This window comes from Mobula hypostoma, chromosome 13 (genome assembly GCF_963921235.1).
Source record: "Mobula hypostoma chromosome 13, sMobHyp1.1, whole genome shotgun sequence".
NCBI classification, from domain to species: Eukaryota; Metazoa; Chordata; class Chondrichthyes; order Myliobatiformes; family Myliobatidae; genus Mobula; species Mobula hypostoma.
This window is the reverse complement of record NC_086109.1, coordinates 79,221,116-79,239,839: the sequence shown is the minus strand read 5'-3', so window position 1 is coordinate 79,239,839 and position 18,724 is coordinate 79,221,116. Positions and strand designations below refer to the sequence as shown.

Sequence of the window (18,724 nt, the reverse complement as noted above, 5' to 3'; positions counted from 1 at the left end):
GTCTATCTTCACCTATGGCCAGGCAACACCTGTCCTTCTATCTCTTCTCCCGCCACGCCCCCCCCCCCACACTATCTTGGGGCCGACATTCTGCTTTCAGTTGAATCAGAGATTGTCTTCCAGTTTAGTGTGTTTCAATGCTCACAATGTGGTCCACTCTGCAGTGGAGAAAACACACACAGTTTCAGTAGTTATTTTATCTAACTGCTCTGTCCTTTCTATGAAAGAAACTGAGCTTTCAGTTGGTCATCACTTCAATTCTCCATTTCATTTCCACTCAGACCTCTGTCATTATCCTCTTACATAATTTCAATGAAGCCCAGAGTTCGAGGAACATCTCATCTTCTAATTAGCACATTACAGCCCACCTGACCCAACAGAGTTTAATAATTTCAAGTAACCAGCCTTTCAGTTGACATCAGCTCAGGCTGGTTTTGAAGGGAGGTTAGCAACCTTGATGTTAATTCTGTTTTTCTCTCTCCACAGAAGCTACCCAACCTGAAAAACATCTCCAGCATGTATTTCACAATTCCAGCAGCTGCAGTTTTCAGTGATACAATTCAAGCTTTGCTGTTTTTATTTTCCCTCTCCTCTTTCCTGGGTTCTCATTCGTCCCATTTCTATTTACATTAGCTCCAGAATGATCACATCATTAACAAGCCTTTGCTAACAAAATAAATGCTGGAAATGTGTTTCAGGTTCAGCAGCATCTGTGGTGAGAGAAAAAGAGAATGTCTTCACAGGTCGATAACCTCCCTTCAGAACCAGCTTGAACTGATATAAAGTAAAAGGCAGGATACTCATAGCTGTTATTTCTTTCTCTTGGTCTCTGGACTATGAGGCGTTTTCTTTGATCTTGTTATCCATCTCTCCCACCCCAGTCTCTCCACAACTTAAAACATTAATTTTGAAGTTTTCCTAGTTCTAATGCAATGTTAACTGTTTCTTTGCCACAGATCCATCTGTTAAGTATTTGCAGCATTTTCTGGTTTTGTTTTGTATGTTTATTATAACAAACTGAAAGGTGTCATTCACAATACATCTTTTACACACACAGATTTTGCTAAATACAAACTGATAGCTATTTATAACAAAGCCAAAGTGAAACTCAGAACAACGCGCCACAGCAGAAGTTGAGTCCTGGTAAACAGAAATAGGTTACACTTCTAAAGTTGAATGATCAATTCTAGGAGTCATCTTGGCCCTTAAATGCATCAACAACTTGCATTTACAATGCCTTCAGACGAGAAAGTCACTCAATATGCCTTGTAAAAAGTCGACAAGCAATAGCAAAGTTTTAAAAGCCCTTTATTAAAAAATGAGAGCGAGAGAGATACTTCCTATATTTGTGCAGTGCAACAGGAATCACATTCACTTGGCAAAAAAACCATCTGAAAGTGGTTTTCTTTTAATCAGAATCAGGTTTATTATCCCTAACATTTGCTGTAAAATGTGTTGTTTTGTGGCAGCAGTACAGTGCAATACATAAAAAGCTATAAATTACAATAAGAAATACTTAAAAATTAAACAAATTCTGCAAAAAGAGGGAAAATAGTGAGGTAGTGTTCATGGGTTGATATGTTATCCATTCAGAAATCTGATGGCAGAGGGGAAGAAGCTGTCCATTTGTAAAACATTGAATACGAGTCTTCAGGCTCCTGTACCTACTCTTTGATGGTATTAGTAAGAGGAGAGCAGGTCCTGGGCAATTGGGGGAGGGAGGCCTTATTGATGGATGCTCCCTTTCTGACACATCCCTATTTGAAGATGTCCTTGATAGTGGTGAGGCTAGCACCCGTGAAGGAGCTGGCCAAGTTTGAAACACTCCAGCTTTTTCTGATCTTGTGTACTGGAGCCTCTGTACTAGACAGTGATGCAACCAGTTGCTCCCCACAGTACATCTGTAGAAATTTGTTACAGTATTTGGTAACATAGCAAATCTCAAACTCCTAATGAAGTAGGGCCACTGTAGATCCAGCAAAATGAACTTATGCTAACTTATTTCTATCGATCTAACCAGTAAATTGGATAATAAATCGCTGGAATGGACACAGTGACATATCATTTAAGTAGATCACCTCATATTTCAAATATACTCAGATACCAAGTGCAATGATTGAACGTTGGGTTGATTTACAAGCCAACAAAAATGAAGAGTAAACAGTACTTATAAAAACTTAATTAAGGATAAAAGAATATGTTTGTTTCAAAATATATATCTGCCTCAGATATCAACCCATTATAAGGCATTCCTGTTAATTAATATATTAAGCAAATTTCATGACGTCAGTGATACTAAGCCTGATTCTGATTCCGATGTGCATGTCCAAACAAGTTATTCAGTCATTGTAATAGTTCAACCGTATTATGCAAAACATTTTGAAATGGAGGAAAATATTTTAAACACACAACAAAAATCACTAATTTAAAGCAAAACAGATGACAGATCTATCATACAGTTAGAGGTTGTCACAATATTGAACAAATGCAAGTTATAAATTTCACTCTGGCAGCTGCTGACAGAAGACTGGAGAAATTGTTCTTAGTGTTAGATTTCCCAGAGGTTGCAATAATCTATGAATCCTGATTCAGCACTTCACATTTGGACTGCAGTACTGGAAAGTAGTAATATAGGGTGGCAATGCTCCCTGGGGTAAATATTTTTTTAAGCTAGGAACAGGGTGAGAAGCTGGTTTGCTGTACAGACTTTTTATCTGAACTGAAATTGAAAGCTCCAACAGGCATAAATCAGTTTATCTGTCAATAACTCTGCTCTGCTGTTGTAGTCACAACTTTGTAGAGAGGGTTTACAGCTGCATGTTGTCCTTGATAATGATTGGTGAATCCTACCTTGATAATTATACTACTGCATTTGTAATACAAAAATTGACCTAAAGATTGTAAATTCAAATTAGGTTCATTGCCATTCCTTAAATTTTCACTTGAACACTAATGCGATTTCTGAGATTCTCACTGCATCGCTTCGAATAAGTTTTGAAGAACAGGGTAGAGTTCTGCACATAAGGTTATAGAATGGAGATATGGAAGGTACAATGAACCTGGGTGTCCCTAACACAAGTCACTGCAAACAAGGTGCTCCGGTGTAGTAAGCAGTCAGGGGGCAAATATAACATTAACTTTCATTGCAGAGGATTCGAGTATAAAAGCAAAGACAGTTTGCTGCAGCCATTGAAAGCCTTAGTGAGATATCAGGTCCATCTGATGTTTTGTACTCCGTTTCACAGTCTCTTTATCCGAAGAAAAGTTCTCACCATCGAGGAAGTACAATTAAGATTTACTAGATAATGATACAGAGAAAGATTGGGTTGTTTATGCCAATATTCCTACGTAATTCAATCAAGACAAAATGGACTGGAAACCGGAAAGTACGTTCCCAATGATGAGACTGTCCTGAATCAGAGGTCACAGCCTCAAGGTGCAGAAAAGGTGGGGGGGGGGGGGGGGAAATCGGAATAATTTCTTCACCCAAGAATTGGTGAATATATATTTAATGACCTGACCTACATTATCCTCTGGAATTTACTACCACTGACAATGGAGGAAGCCAGTTCTTAAAACATATTCAAGAATTCAAAACAGAGGGGGAACTCAGCAAATCAGGCAGTAACCATGGAAGGGAATAACGAGCTGACATTTCACGCTGAGACCTTTCATCAGGCCCGAAATGCTGACTGGTTATTCCCATAAATAAAGGCTGCCTGACCTGCTGGGTTCCTCCAGCATTTTGTGTGTGTTGCTCTGGGTTTCCAGCATCTGCAGAATCTCATGTACTTAGGAAGGACACAAGTAAGTTGCTTATGGCTAAAGTGATAAAGATATGGAGAGAAAGTGGAACAGGGTACTGAAATAGATGACCAATCAATATCATGTTGAATGGGACAGCAGGGATGAAAGGATGAATGGTCCACTCCTGGTCCTATTTTCCATGTTATACAAGTTACAGGCATGTTCCTAATTAGGACTGTTTAAGTCCTTGTCATGGAGGAATAAAGTTCAAACTTGTTATCAGAGTACATACATGTCACCACATACAACCCCGAGTCTCTTTCTCCTGCTGGCATACGTAGCAAATCTGTAGAACAGTAACTAAACAGAATCAATGAACAGCAAACTATGCAAATATAAATAAATAGCAATAAATAATGAGAGCATGAAGTAACAAGATAAAGAATCCTTAAGTGAGACCATCGTTTGTGGGAACACCAGAAATAGAATGAGTATAGTTACCCCCTTTTGTTCCAGAGCCTGATGGTTGAGGGGTAGTAACTGTTCTTGAACCTGCTGGTATGAGTCCTGCGTCCTTGTACCTTCCACTTGATGGCAGCCATGAGAAAAAGCATGGCCTGGGCAGTGAGAATCTTTGATAATGGATGCTGCTTTTCTACGGCAGCATTTCATATAGATGTGCTCAATGGTTGTGAGGGCTTTACCCCTGATGTACTGGGCTAAATCCACTCCGTTTTGTAGGATTTTCCACTCAAAGGCACTGGTGTTTCCCTGTAAAGAACACTTTCCACCACACAACTACAGAAGTTTGCCAAGGTTTTTGATAACAAGCCTAATCTCCGCAGACTCCTGAGGAAGTAGAGGTGCTGTCGTGCTTTCTTTGCAATTATAATTCTATGATGGGTCCAGGATAGGTCCTCTGAGATAGTGACAACCAGGAACTTAAAAGTTACTGACCCTCTCCAACTCTGATCCTCCAATGAGTACTGGCTCATGAATCTCTGCTTTCCCTCTCCTGCTTGCCTAGAATTTGTATTGTACATGCATCAAAGTGGTCATTACCAAAATATACTACTGCTATTGTTCTTAAACCAACCTAGTTTCCAAAACATGCAGCAAGCATTTTAATAGGTAAAAAGCATAGCACAGGGGTTCCCAACCACTTTTATGCCATTAACCAAGGGGTCCGTGAATCCCAGGTTGGGAACCCCTGGCATAGCACAATGATGAAGCGTTATTTATCTCATGCTTCCAAACATAAGTACAGATAAACACAAAACATACAATGCTGCAGATCTGTAGGGTAAACAAAAGTGGCTATCAAACTGTCATTCAAATAATAATCTTAATGAACGGATGAATAAACACTAACAGATATAACCCACTGGAAAGTGAAAATTTTTTGGAAGAATTGAAACTTGCAAAATTACATTCTATAAAGGATAATATATAAATATTTCTTCTTGTGGGTTCCCAAATACTACACTTGTTTAATCAATTTACAGAACAAATTTGGAGCATCATGAAATGCTATCTTTGCAATTAAACCCATGGGTAGGGTTTACTACAATGAGACATCTACCAGATTAATTTTTGACCAGCAGTGTTTTTTGCCTTGTATATCCTAGGAAAAATAAGCCAGTACTTGTCAAACTGATCTTCAATTCATGGTACAAGCAATTTTAACTCGTGAATTATGTTTCTGTTTCATGAGATTTAGAACATGACAGTTAAGAAATGCTGCCGTAAAAATAAGGAAGTTTTAAAGCATAGACAATTGCAATGAATTTCAGGCACCCAGTCAAAAAATTTCACTAAATTTCAGAAATTTCAACTTGGTTTGCAATTTCACTTTTTATTTATTATTCTGTTTTTTAGATCATCACCTGTGTCCATTTTTAAAATCACAAATTTTAGACTATCTGTGTGGCTGGATACACAATTCAGTTAATAATCAGGCTGTTTTCAACAAAAAAAAGAAAAACCGAAAAAAAAGGGCACAGGTGAGAAGATGGAGTCAACTTACTTGAAAATCTGTACTCATCCTCTCGTCTTCGGATTTCTAACTCTAGAGAAAGGTTAGAAATAGTATCAAAGAGCGAACTAACTAAAGGCAGCAACAGGCATTGATGAATTGTCAATCTGCACATTTAATAAATAGATCTGTTGCATTCTGCTTCTTTATAAAGACCACAACCCTTACACAATTAACATACTAATTTTTAGCTCTAACCAATATATCCCCAACAGAAACAGGATGTAAATAATGCATACGAGTTGAGACCAACACAAAATTGATATTTGAATAGATGACAGCATTGATTTCCATTACAATTTAGTGAGAGGCATAAACTACCTTAAATCAAAAATATAACTCAAAAAAACTTGTGCAAGCACTGTGTACTACAAACAGACATCAATTAATATTGTACTTCATGAAAAAGGGAACAGAAGCAGCAGTAGATCATATGACTCCTTGGGCCTACTCCACCAACCAATGACGCACTCTACGGCTTGTCTGCTCTGCTGCCTGATCCTCACATCTTCCAATTTCCAAAAATCTATCAGGTTTAGACTTAAACATTCTCAATGGCTCTGCAGCTATAACGTAAAGGCCGAGAATCCAAAAAATATATATTATAGCCAGCCAGATAAAGAGATTACTCTATATACAAGTATAAGGTAGCAAGTCTTTCAATCTCAAATAATGCCCAGTTTCATCAAACAGAGAAACAACCTGGAATCCTCAGGATCTTGAGTATAAAGCAAATATATGAATTGGCGGAATAAGATACTCAGTTTTTAACTCTGCTCTGACATTCTATAAGGTGATGGTTTCCAATCCCATCAATCCCCAACAGCATGTCGCCCCTCTGTTTTGAGGCAGACACCATCTGTGCCTGCCTTAAAAATATTCAGAAACATGGTTTCCAATACTTTGGAGAAATTCTGAAGACTTGTCACACTGAGGCAAAAAGAATACTGTGTCTGCCTCAAATGAGCAACACTTTACTTATAAAAAGTGACCAATTCTCCCACGGGTGGAGACAACTTCTCAACATATTAAGCTGTCAATGCCTTAGGATATCATATACTGTAGATCAAGTCATCCTTCACCCTTTTGAACTGCAATAAGAGCCTGGTCTATGTCAATCGTGTCCTCATAAGGCAATCCACCATTCCAGTGATCAGTCCAACAATCTTTAATGGAACTGCTTTCAACACGTTAAAATCCATCTTTAAATAAGCAAGTGCTCTACCATGTAGTTCAGATGTGGTTTCATCAACATTCCATTTAACTGAAGAACAAACTTCCTTCTTTTGTAATCAGTTCACTGAACAATAACAGCGTTATCTTTCCTAATAATTTGATATACTTGTAATCTTGTGAACGTGCAACAGAGCGTCCAAATACAGTGTTGGGAAGTGTACGGTCAAGCACTTTGGAAGAAGGAATAAAATTGTAGACAATTTTCAAAACGGGGAGAAATTTCACAACTCCTTGGTGCAAAGGGACTTGGGAGTCCTCATGCAGGATTCCATAAAGGTTAATTTGCTGGTTGAGTTGGTGGTGAGGAATACAAATGTAATATTAGCATCCATTTCGAGAGGACTAGAATATGAAAACAAGGATGCAATGCTGAGGCTTTATAAGGCATTGGTGAGGCCTCACTTGGAGCATTGTGGACAGTTTTGGGCCTCTTATCTAAGGAAGGACGTGCTGACATTGGATAGGGTTCAAAGGAGGTTCGTAAAAATGATTCTGGGAATGAAAGGATTATCATACGAGGAACTTTTGATGGCTTTGGGCCAATATTTGTTGGAATTTAAAAGAATGAGGTGGGATCTCATTGAAACCTATTGAATATAGAAAGGTCTTGATGGAGCGGATGTGGAGGATGTTTCCTATGGTAGGGAAGTCTAGGACCAGAGGGCACCACCTCAGAATAGAGGGATGTCATTTAGAAAGGAGATGAGGAGGAATTTCTTTAGCTAGAGGGTGGTGAATCGGTGGAATTTATTGCCACAGGCAGTTATGGGGCCCGGTCATTGAGTATTTAAGGCAGAGATTGATAGATTCTTGTTTAGTCAGGGCACAAACGGTTATGAGGAGAAGACAGGTGATTGGAGCTGAGAGGAAAATTGGAACAGGGTGATGAAATGGCAGAGCAGAATCTATGGGCTGAGCGGCCTAATTCTACTCCCAGGAATTATGGCTCCTACTAATTAAGAACATGTCAACCTTGAAATTTGGCTTCCGCAGCCATCAGTGGCAATGAATTCGACAGATTCACCATCCTCTGCCTAAAGGAATCCCTCATCTCTATTCTAAAGGGATGTCCAACTCAAGCTTGACGCATTTTAACAATACACTACTTCATTTTTTTTCTGCCAAGTGGGCAACCTCCCACTTTTCCATGTCATATTCCATTTGTCAAATATTCACCTTTTTACTTAATCTAACTACATGACTTTGCAGCTTCTCCATTTCTTCTTCACAACTTTACCATTGCATTACTGGAAGATTTAGTAATCAAACCTTTGGTAACTGAGACCACAGCACCAATCCCTGCAGCATATTAATGACTCTTTACCAAGCAACAAAACAACAATTTATGCCCATTCTGTTTCCTGTTGGAAATCTTCCATCCATGCCAATCCCGATAGTCTCAGTAAAATTTCCTACTTTCCTACTCTAACTGCCTTCAATAAAAAGCATTTTTCTTTCTGTTTGAACTTTTATATTTTAATAAAGCTTTTATTTCTCATCCTTGATAACATGGCTCATTCTAATGTTAAGTTCCTCAATTAAATAATTATCAACAAGTTCTCCAAAAAAAAATTCCTTACCAATTTGTTTTCAATTAGGTTCCCTCCAATAAATTAATATGGGTTTAAAACAAATCTTAAAAAGCAAAATTTCAATGCCTTTCATTTCACTAAAGTCTTGAATAAATTCCTATAAGATTGGAATTCAGTCCACTAAGTAAAAGATTGCTGTGACTTTCTTCAAAGCATTTGCTCTTTATTTCATTTCAAATATGTATAATATTTAACCAGGAGAATATCCTCAAAATTAATCACCTTTAAATGAGATCATTAGTAGATGAGGCACAACAGAGGCAAGCCATTACACGCTAAAAAGAAAGTTAGAAGTATGCAATACATAGCACAGCTGAGGACAAGATGAACACAAATAGCATTAAACATGCCAAATCACATCACAGCAAGGATAAGTAAAGCAAACACGATTTAGAATAAGTAGAGAAGTTTACCGTTCAGAAAATGACATCGGCTATATTTTTTATTTATATATATCTCTCTCTCTCTCTCTAACGTGAAAATAGCAAACAAGTGGCATCTTTCTGACATTCCCACAGGACGTAATAGATTTCCACATCTACAAATAAAAGCTGGATTTCTTTCTCCCAGACTGATCCCTTTTCCAGGCTGCACAAGGAAACTAGCCCCAGGATCACCTGAAACAAAGCTAAAAAGCTCACCTGAATACTCCCAACCTACCCTCATATTTCCCCTCAAATTGATAAAACTATTTGTACTTTAAAAGTTAACCTTCTAACACAGAAGCTTGAATGAAAGTTAATGAAATATATTGCATCTTATTACATCTTTTAAAATAAATATGGAAAGCTGCTGAGATCATAAGCCACAAAAAAAAACAACAGATTCTTTGCACCATGTATATTCCAAGAACATTGGCTCAGAAAAAGATGATTTACCAAATTCAACTTTCCATAAACAAGGAGCAAAGCTCCAGGTGAATCAATGGTCACGAAATAGGCAAGCAGCAAAGCCCAAAAGTTCACAACTATAAGTTTAAACATTTTGAAATTAACATTAAAATTGAAATATATTGTACAAAAAATGCAGCTCATGTTCTTGCAGAAATAAGGCAATTTGTTACATTTCTTTAGTTGTAATTTTGCTGATATTAACAAGTTGGCCACACCTCGAATGAATATCAAACATAAAGATCAATATTTAAGTATTAAGTCAAATAACAGTGGATTTCGGTTCATTGGGCCATCGGTTAACCAAGGCAGCTGTTTATTTGGGACAAGTCTTAAAGAAAAAAACTAATCAAGAAAATAGCCAGGATTCCCTTCATTTATTTGGGACACTCTGCTGTTTAATTAGGATAGGAGACTATTGCCAATCAATCAGTTTCTACTAGCGTCAGCTGCATGCACTTGTGTGGCCATAAAACACCACACCATACTGAGAGTAAACAGTTTTTAAATAACATCAGTTGCTTGTATTTGCGTTCAAAAAGCAGTGCTTTTTGTCACTGATAGTGAGCAAGAAATAAGCAGCAATACAATACAGATCTGTTTTGATCACTGTAGTTTCATGCATTTAGGCTTGAAGATGCCATAAACGTCTGGGAGTGAAAGAAACAATTTCACTACTTCAACAAGTTAAGAACTATGAAGAATGTGAAAGTATCAACAATCAACTTGAATGTTACAATGAAAATGATAATTTGGAGATATAGTTGTCCAAAGCATTGTACAAAGGCAGTCCATTAGATGCACTGACTTTCTTCATTTACAGTCAATCGAAAGAACATGGCAGTGTACAGATACACTGGATGAATTCCTCCATCAATAATGAGTGCAGTGGATAGAGGGGAAACAGATGGGCGTTATTTACTTGGATTTCCAGAAAGCATTCGAAAAGGTACCACATAAAAGACTTATCCATAAGATAATGATGCATAGAGTTGAGGGGTGATGTACTAGCATGGATAGAGGATTGGTTAACTAATAGAAAGCAGAGAGTTGGGATACATGGGTGTTACTCTGGTTGGCAATCAGTAGTGAGTAGTGTGTAGCAGGGGTCAGGTCTCGGCCTGCAACTGTTCACAATATGCATTAACGATCTGGAAAAGGGTGCCGAGTGTAGTGCATCCAAGTTTGCTGATAATACTAAATGGAGTGGAAGAGCAAATTGTGCAGAAGAAACAGATTCTGCAGAGAGATATTGGTAGGTTAAGTGAGTGGGCAAGGGTCTGGCAGATGGAGTACAATGTTGGTAAATGCAAGGACATCCACTTTGGAAGGAAAAATTAAACAGCAGATTATTATTTAAATAGCAAAAAATTGCAGCATACTGCTGTGCTGAGGGACTTGGGAGTGGTTGTGCATGAATAACAAAAGGTTGGTTTGCAGGTGCAGCAGGCTATCAAGAAGGCAAATGGAATGTTGGCCTTCATTGCTAGAGGGATTGATATTAAGAGCAGGGAGGTTATGCAGCAACTGTACAGGGTACTGGTGAGGGCACACCTGGAGTACTGCATGCAGTTCTGGTCTCCTTACTTGAAGGAGTATCTACTGGCTTTGGAGACAGTGCAGAGGAGATTCACCAGATTGATTCCAGAGATGAGTGGGTTAGTCTATCAGGAGAGATTGAGTCGCCTGGGATGTACTCGCTGGAAATCAGAAGAATGAGAGGAGATCTTATAGAAACACAAAATTAATGGGGTAGATAAGATAGAGGCAGGAAAGTTGTTTCCACTGGTTGGTGAGACTAGAACTGGGGGACATAACCTCAAGATTCTGGGGAGTAAATTTACAACGGAGATGAGGAGGAACTACTTTTCCTAGAAAGTGGTGAATCTGTGGAGTTATCTGCCCAATGAAGCAGTGGAGGCTACCTCAGTAAACATACTTAAGACAAGGTTGGATAGATTTTTGCATAGTAGGGAAATTAAGGGTTATGGAGAAAAGGCAGGCAGGTGGAGATGAGTCCATGGCCCAGACCAGCCATCATCTTACTGAATTGCACAGCAGGCTTGATGGGCCAGATGGAATACTCCTGCTCCTATTTCTTATGTTCTTATTAGGAACTAATACAGTTTTATAGTACAGTAATAGCATTGGTAGTGCTCTAATTTGTTCTTTCATCTAAATACACAAGTTGTTACTAAGTTACATGGTAGTTTGCCTTTTTATTTTTTTTGTAATTTATTTTTTATTGAAGTTCATCATCAAACAAAACTTTCCAGAAGATGTATTTCAGATACTGTATGCATAGGTATACACTTATAGAAAGGAGAGGAAAGAAAGAACAATCAAAAGAAGAAAACTATGTACAAAGGAGGGAGTGATCTTTTTTTTATACAACATATTCATTGACTTGTGAAAATAAAATCAGGTCTATGAGGCGTTATGTAGTTAAACCATTTTTCCCAGTATGAATCAAATTGTTCCAATTTATGATTAACAGAAGCTGTTACCTTCTCCATTTTGTAAATGTCCACTGTAATTTCCATCCATATATTTAAAGTTGGGCTCTCCTGTGTTAACCATTTCCTGGTAAGGGTCTTTTTACCAGCCACCAGCAGAATATTCATTAAATATTTATCTCTTTTCAACCATTCTTGAGGTATATACCTAAAATATATGGTCTTACTTTCTAAGGATATTTCACATTTAAAGATGTCTTGTAGGGTACTGTGTATCCCACTCCAATAGTCTTTGATAACGGGGCATTACCAGATAATATGATAATAGTTTGCATTTTGATTTCCACAATTTCTCCAGCAAACAGGGAGGCTACTATCATAATGTGATTTCTCAGAGGGTATAATAAAATATACCACCCAAACTCCCTCCATTTCTGTGAACTGGTACACTTCCATTGATATCTCCATATTATTGTCCAATCTTCCTCAGATATTATCCCTCCTTCCTTCTCCCATTTTGTTTTAATGTATGAAGTCAAATGTGTTTTAAGATTTGACAAACCCCTATACACGCTTGAAATTATTCTACTACCATTGTCTGAATTAAACGCTTTTCTAAATAGCTCCATCAAACATGTACTTGCCTTGGTTACATTTTTAACCGTCCTATTAACATACTGTCACATCCGTGAATATCGATAAAAGTCTTGTTTTTAAACCTTCTTAACTAGTTCCATGAAACTTCAGCTAATTGGGCAGCCCAAAATGTACTGGTCCCAATTAACCAGGAACCACTGCATTGAAAGTGTTTATGAATTGAATTGTTATATTAAGACAAAATTATGCTTCTCAGTGAGATCTTGATAAATATGTGTTTAGTTAATATCTTTCAACACTTTCCAATAACAAATGGCAAGTATATTTTGCAACTAAATCAGGAGAGAATATTATATAACATGGAGATTTGTGTTACATTCAGTAACTCCTAATAAATGCTGTAAATTATGTGACTATTCGTGGGCAGGCATTTAGCATGATTGCTCTTTGAGAATGCACTGATAGCTTCTTCTTATTTAGTCACTAAATGTTGAATAAACAATTAGGATTTGCTCCAAATGTTGTAAATTTTGTGGAAAACCAACTGATTTGTTTCTTTTTAGATAATAAAAATAGAAACTGAATCACTTGGCTAAAAACGTTACAACGCTTTTTTTCTCACCAAACAACTGGAATAGAACATATTATAACTTATTGACATAAATAATTTGCTGATCTTACACAGTATTACACATAATTGTTTGTCATTCATAAGAATGCTTTACTATCCTTATGGCATGGGTTTTTGCTACTCACTGGGCTGAATTTCTAAAAAAAAAAATCATGTTTAGTTTGAGGAACTCACTTGCATAAAAATAATCTTACATTAATCCAAATAAATTAGACACAGTCTAAAAAAATTAATCAGAAAAAAGTCCACTAGTTCACGACAGCTCCTAAGCACTTCAGTGCCCTGCACTTGAATACTCACGTCAGCTGTAAATTTTCTACTTCTTAAAATTAAATAATTTACTATTTATATTAATACAAGCTTAAGATTGTGACTGTAGGGACAAATAACTTAAAATGATAGTCACTTGCAGACAAATAAAGGAAATGGGAGGGAGAGTGCAGGAAAGGTCACTGAAGTCTCCAAAATATAGATTAAGACAAAAAGTTTAGAAATTTAACTTCAGGCAACAAGAAGACAAAATTGAAAAGAAGGGTAGTGAATACAGGACTGAAGGTGTTAGATTTGAATGAACTTAGTATACAAAATAAGTCAGAAATTGTCACGTTGTGGACATTACTGAGTTGTGATTGATAAAAGATATTACAACACGACTCAACCAACTGAGCAAACTCACTCCTGTACGGCTCCTCGTCACCATCTGAAATTCTGCCAACCATAGTTGTGTCATCTGCAAATTTACAGATAGCTCGAGCTGTGCCTAGCCACATAGTCATGGGTGTAGAGAGAGTAGAGCAGTGGGCTAAGCGCGCACCATTGAGGTGCGCCGGTGTTAACTGTCAGTGAGATGTTATTCCTGATCCGCAATGACTGTGGACTGAGGAAGTCAAGGATCTAGTTGCAGAGGGAGGTGGAGGCCAAGGTTTTGGAACTTGTTGATTAAAGGGCATGATGGTGTGCAATGCAGTGCCGTCATCAATAAACGGAAGCCTGACGAAGGTACTGCTACTCTCCAGGTGGTTCAAGGCCGAGAATTCAGAAACTGGAGGGTAAAACGACTTGAAGTCCTATTGACTGATTCCCTAAAGGTTAACCTGAAGTTAGAGTCAGTTTTAGGGAAGACAAATGCAATGTTAGCATTCATTTCAAGAGGGCTAGGATATAGAAGCAAGGATGTAATGCTGAGGCAGACTGCATTTGGAGTATTGTGAGCAGTTTTGTACTCATATCTAAGAACGTGCTGATATTGGAGAGGGTCCAGAGGTTTACAAGAATGATCCTGGCCAGGAATGGAAGGGTTAATGTATGAGCAATATTTGATGGCCCTGGAGTTTAGAAAAATGAGGTGGGGATCTCATTGGAACCTACCAATATTGAAAGGTCTAGATAGGGCAAACGTGGAGAGGATGTTTCAAACAGTGGGAGAGTCTAGGACCAGAGGGCACAGCCTCAGAATAACTGGACATCACTTTAGATCAAAAATAAGAATGAATTTCTTAAGCCAGAGGCTGGTGAAGCAGTTGCAGACTGCTGTGGTGGAAAGTCATTAGGTATATTTAAGTCAGAGGTTGATAGATTTTTAAGTAACAAGGGTGTCAAAGGTTACAGGGAGAAGGCAGGAGAATGGATTTGAAAGGAAAAATAAATTGCTGTAATTGAATGGCAGAGCAGACTCAATGGGCCGAATGACCTAATTCTGCATCCATGTCTTATGGTCCTAAGGTGCAGGACAAGGCTGGCAATGGAATTATTAAACTATTTATGATCCAACATTTTCACTTATTAAAAGTAAAAAGCATTCAAGATTTGGAATGGACTCAATGGGCCAAGTGGCCTTACACTTCAATTCTAAATCCCACTGCACTTAATTTGCCTTTTATGTTGATTACATTATTTCCACAATTCTTAGCTTTGAATATCATACCTAAATTGTTAAAATGTTAGAATTGAATTTCCTGCAATTTTGTTGCAAAAATTACCTCCAAATGCCAAATTCTGAAATATTGCCAGAGAAAGGAAGAAAGCAACTATCATTTTCACTGAAATGATATAGGACAGAATACATCTCCAACTAAAGTCTAACACCCTGATTTTTCCACCAATCCGTAATCTGCAAGTCAGTTCCAATTTGTCAACTTGAAAATCAACTGGATCCTTTCACAAAACAGCACCTTGTAAATCATTAATCTGCCTTGTGCTATTTGCTATTTGGCCTAGAGGACCAATGAAGTACAAATTTACAATTACTGCAATCCAAGTTACAAATCTTTCTCACACTAAATAGAGAGCTTGATCTACGATCTCTGATCTACTACTGTTGATGAAGTTATTATACAATCATGCCAAAAGTCACTTGGTTGCTTCAGGAAGCATTTGCATTATTCTCATTTGCATAGGTCAAAAGCATCAATGCCATATCACATTTTTTAATTTGGACTTGCGCAGACAGATAAGGGAATGCTGAATAGTTGATCTACTATTTTTCACATTTGTCAGTTAGAAAGACAGAAAGTAAATGGAAAACCATCATTTCCAGATTCCTCCCCACGTATCCCTACAGGCCTTACCCAGCCTCACCCCCACTCTCCGTCAATCACACATTGGGACCTGGAAACAAATTACAATCTTTCTGCATTCCAGAGATAGGTTCTATTAATCTCACTTAACAGTGCCATACAGAATCCTACATCACATGGGTTGCAGCATTTTTTTAAAAAAGGACAACGTGTACATCAACTCAAGGCTGTAGGCAAGGCTAATAAACATCCAAGGCTGATATTCTGGGGAGAGGGATGTGGGGAAGAGTTGTCACACTGACTTTGAGGCTTGTTTCTCTGATCAAATACAAAAGGACTTGAATTCTGCCCTCTTATTTTCAACTGGCAGTAAAGAATAAAACTTCAAACATTTGAAATTGGCACATAGAGAACTGTTTTATATACACATTAATCTACAATCTTTCACAGCAGCAGATAACATGAAAGAATGCTTTGACAAACTTCTATAATTCTTTTAAGGTGCACGAACATACAATTTTTTGTAAACTTTTCCTCCATCCCTCTTTTACCCTCAGCCCAACCTGCCTGCCAAGTTCAGCATAATAATGAAATACTTCACAAAATGATACATACAAAAATATTCTTATTATAGCACAACATAAATAAAATTAACAACTGTTTGTTTTAACTCGATGGTTCAATGATATACTTCTTGGCAAAGACTAAGAGTATAAACAAAGATAAATATGAAATACAGGCAGAAATTTGGCATGCTACTTCAAACTCTGAAATCTGGTTAACTGAGTATCAAACCATTAACCTTTGGAATTATAGTCTTGATTCATGAATGATTAATTTATAGGTCAACTGTTTGACTGAAATAGAATCACAAGAACAATATCGCAGACAGAATTTTGCTTTCTGTAGATACATCAGAACAAAATGAATAAAATTCAGCAGCTTTGTTCCCCATCCATCAACCAGATCTCTTCAGAACATGCAGCTGATAAAGAATCAGACTGCTTACAATCTGGGATTGACCCAAAATGAGTGCCTGACCACATATCTGTAACATCACAAACTAACATGACTGCTTCAAGGCACTTCTTAAAACCTATCTGTTTACAAACTTTTTGCATCTGCCAAATATCTCACTTGATTCAGTGCTAAAAAGTGCTTAACCATATTTCAAAGAATAAATACTAAACTAAGATGAGTATCAATGGATAATTCCAACAGAAATGCAAACTGTTGCAGCTCACAGAAAGAAGGAAGCTCCAGAGAGGACCGAACTTCAACTGTGCAGAATGATTTTTCAAGAATAATGAAACATACGTCGCCTACTCTGTTATATATAAAAATATTTGAAGGTTTACTGTAGAATAAATTCAAAAAACAGTGAATGATTTAATCTCTCTCATTTACTGTCCATATAATAATCATCAAGGTATTGGATTAGTAGTAAAAGAAATTGTACATTATAAACAAATTGATCACATTATGGATTATTCTGAAAACTGATGCCTAAAATAGATTGTATTTTAAACAATTTTAGCAGCTTGTGAATGTCTAAGATTATTAATATCACAGATGATAAAGCCATGGATCTAATAGGAAAAGATTTCATTTTCTGCAATAGTTGTGCGTCCAACTATCATAACGTGACCTTTATTCGTGCAGCAATGTTACTGATTGCTAGGATATGCAGGGACACGTCATCAGATGTAATGTGGGGTCATCGGGTGTTTCGAGCTTTCAACCTCAGACCCGATTGCCCAGGTAACCTAGCCAGGGTTGATCAGGCCCTAGCTTTTGTCCCAGCAGCACTGGTCAACAGCGCATAGCCGTCTGGAAGCTCGCTCATCAGCCTAAAATTAAGGTCTTCCACAGAATTTGCATTACCAAAATCAAGATATAATTATTTGGGATAATTATGACTTAAGCATCTTTAGTTTACAGAACAATGCTGCTGACAAAAATTGATGAAAAATAACTCCATACTTTCAAAAGCACACCAGTAATGGATGATGATGTAGTTGTTGTTGAGCTTTGTCAGCAGGAACTCAGTATTCATGATATAGTCTCATATTTTGTTTTGAATGGGAGAGCATTTAGCCTATCTAGACAATGCTTGTTTTTGGAGCAAATTCATCAACCCCATTCTCTGACTTATTTCTTTGGTACCCCATTTTCTCTCATGTGCCCAGCAATTCTGCCTGATTCTGCTACTGACGTTAATTACAAGTCAAAACTGATATCAATACATATACAGTATAGAAGGGTGGCATGGTAGTGTAGTGGTTAGCACAACGCTTTACAGTACAGGCAACCCAGGTTCATTTCCCCACGCTGCCCGTCAAGAATTTTTATGACCTCCCCATGATCGCATGGGTTTCCTCCTGGTACTCCAGTTTCCACCCACAGCCCAAATACCTATGGGTTGGCAGGATAAATGTTCTGTGGTTAGGCAAGGCTAGGACTAAATCAGGGGATTGCTAGGTGGCACAGCTTGAAGGCCTAGGAGGACCAATTCCTTGCTGTATTTCAATAAATAAATACACACACACACACACACACACACAGAAAAGTAATTGAGATCTAAAATACTGTTTTCATTCATAGATTTTGAAATATGCCCGAATAAATTACAGACACACTGTGCTTCATGTCATAACTAAATTTACGTTTATAAAGGTAAATCACCCCTTTGAATATCATATGCAGAATCAACAAAGCATGCATTCTGCATGTTTGCACATGCAAGAATGCATACAAGTAGCAACTGCAGATTACAATCAAGATTCACAAATTATTCTATTTTATATTGTCTCCTGCTACATGGCTTTTGTTGGCAGTGGGGCATTTGCCTGCTCCCATGCTTCTCAATATTTATAATTTCATTCAATTTACTTAGCCATAACTTTCATCCTTTCTAGGCAATTATTCTACCTTCAGCTGTTCTCCAGTTACTGGACTGTGTAATAAATACAGCACTGCATGGTATTAATACCAATTTTGTCCCACATTCAAAAGCATAGAATA

The 18,724-nt window shown here is 37.6% G+C and overlaps 1 protein-coding gene across 2 annotated transcripts in view; it reads right to left on the bottom strand.

Annotated features, from left to right (window-relative positions):
• The window catches only part of clpxa (caseinolytic mitochondrial matrix peptidase chaperone subunit Xa), a 51,290-nt gene that overhangs the window by 18,983 nt on the left and 13,583 nt on the right, over positions 1 to 18,724 (bottom strand). Inside the window, exon 6 of one of the 2 annotated variants that reach the window (XM_063066022.1) lies at positions 5,774 to 5,815. The exons of the other annotated variant lie outside the window; for it this stretch is intronic. Within the exon in view, the coding sequence (XP_062922092.1) occupies positions 5,774 to 5,815 (42 nt within the window). The remainder of the gene's footprint in view (positions 1 to 5,773; positions 5,816 to 18,724) is intronic. 2 annotated transcript variants of the gene reach the window in all.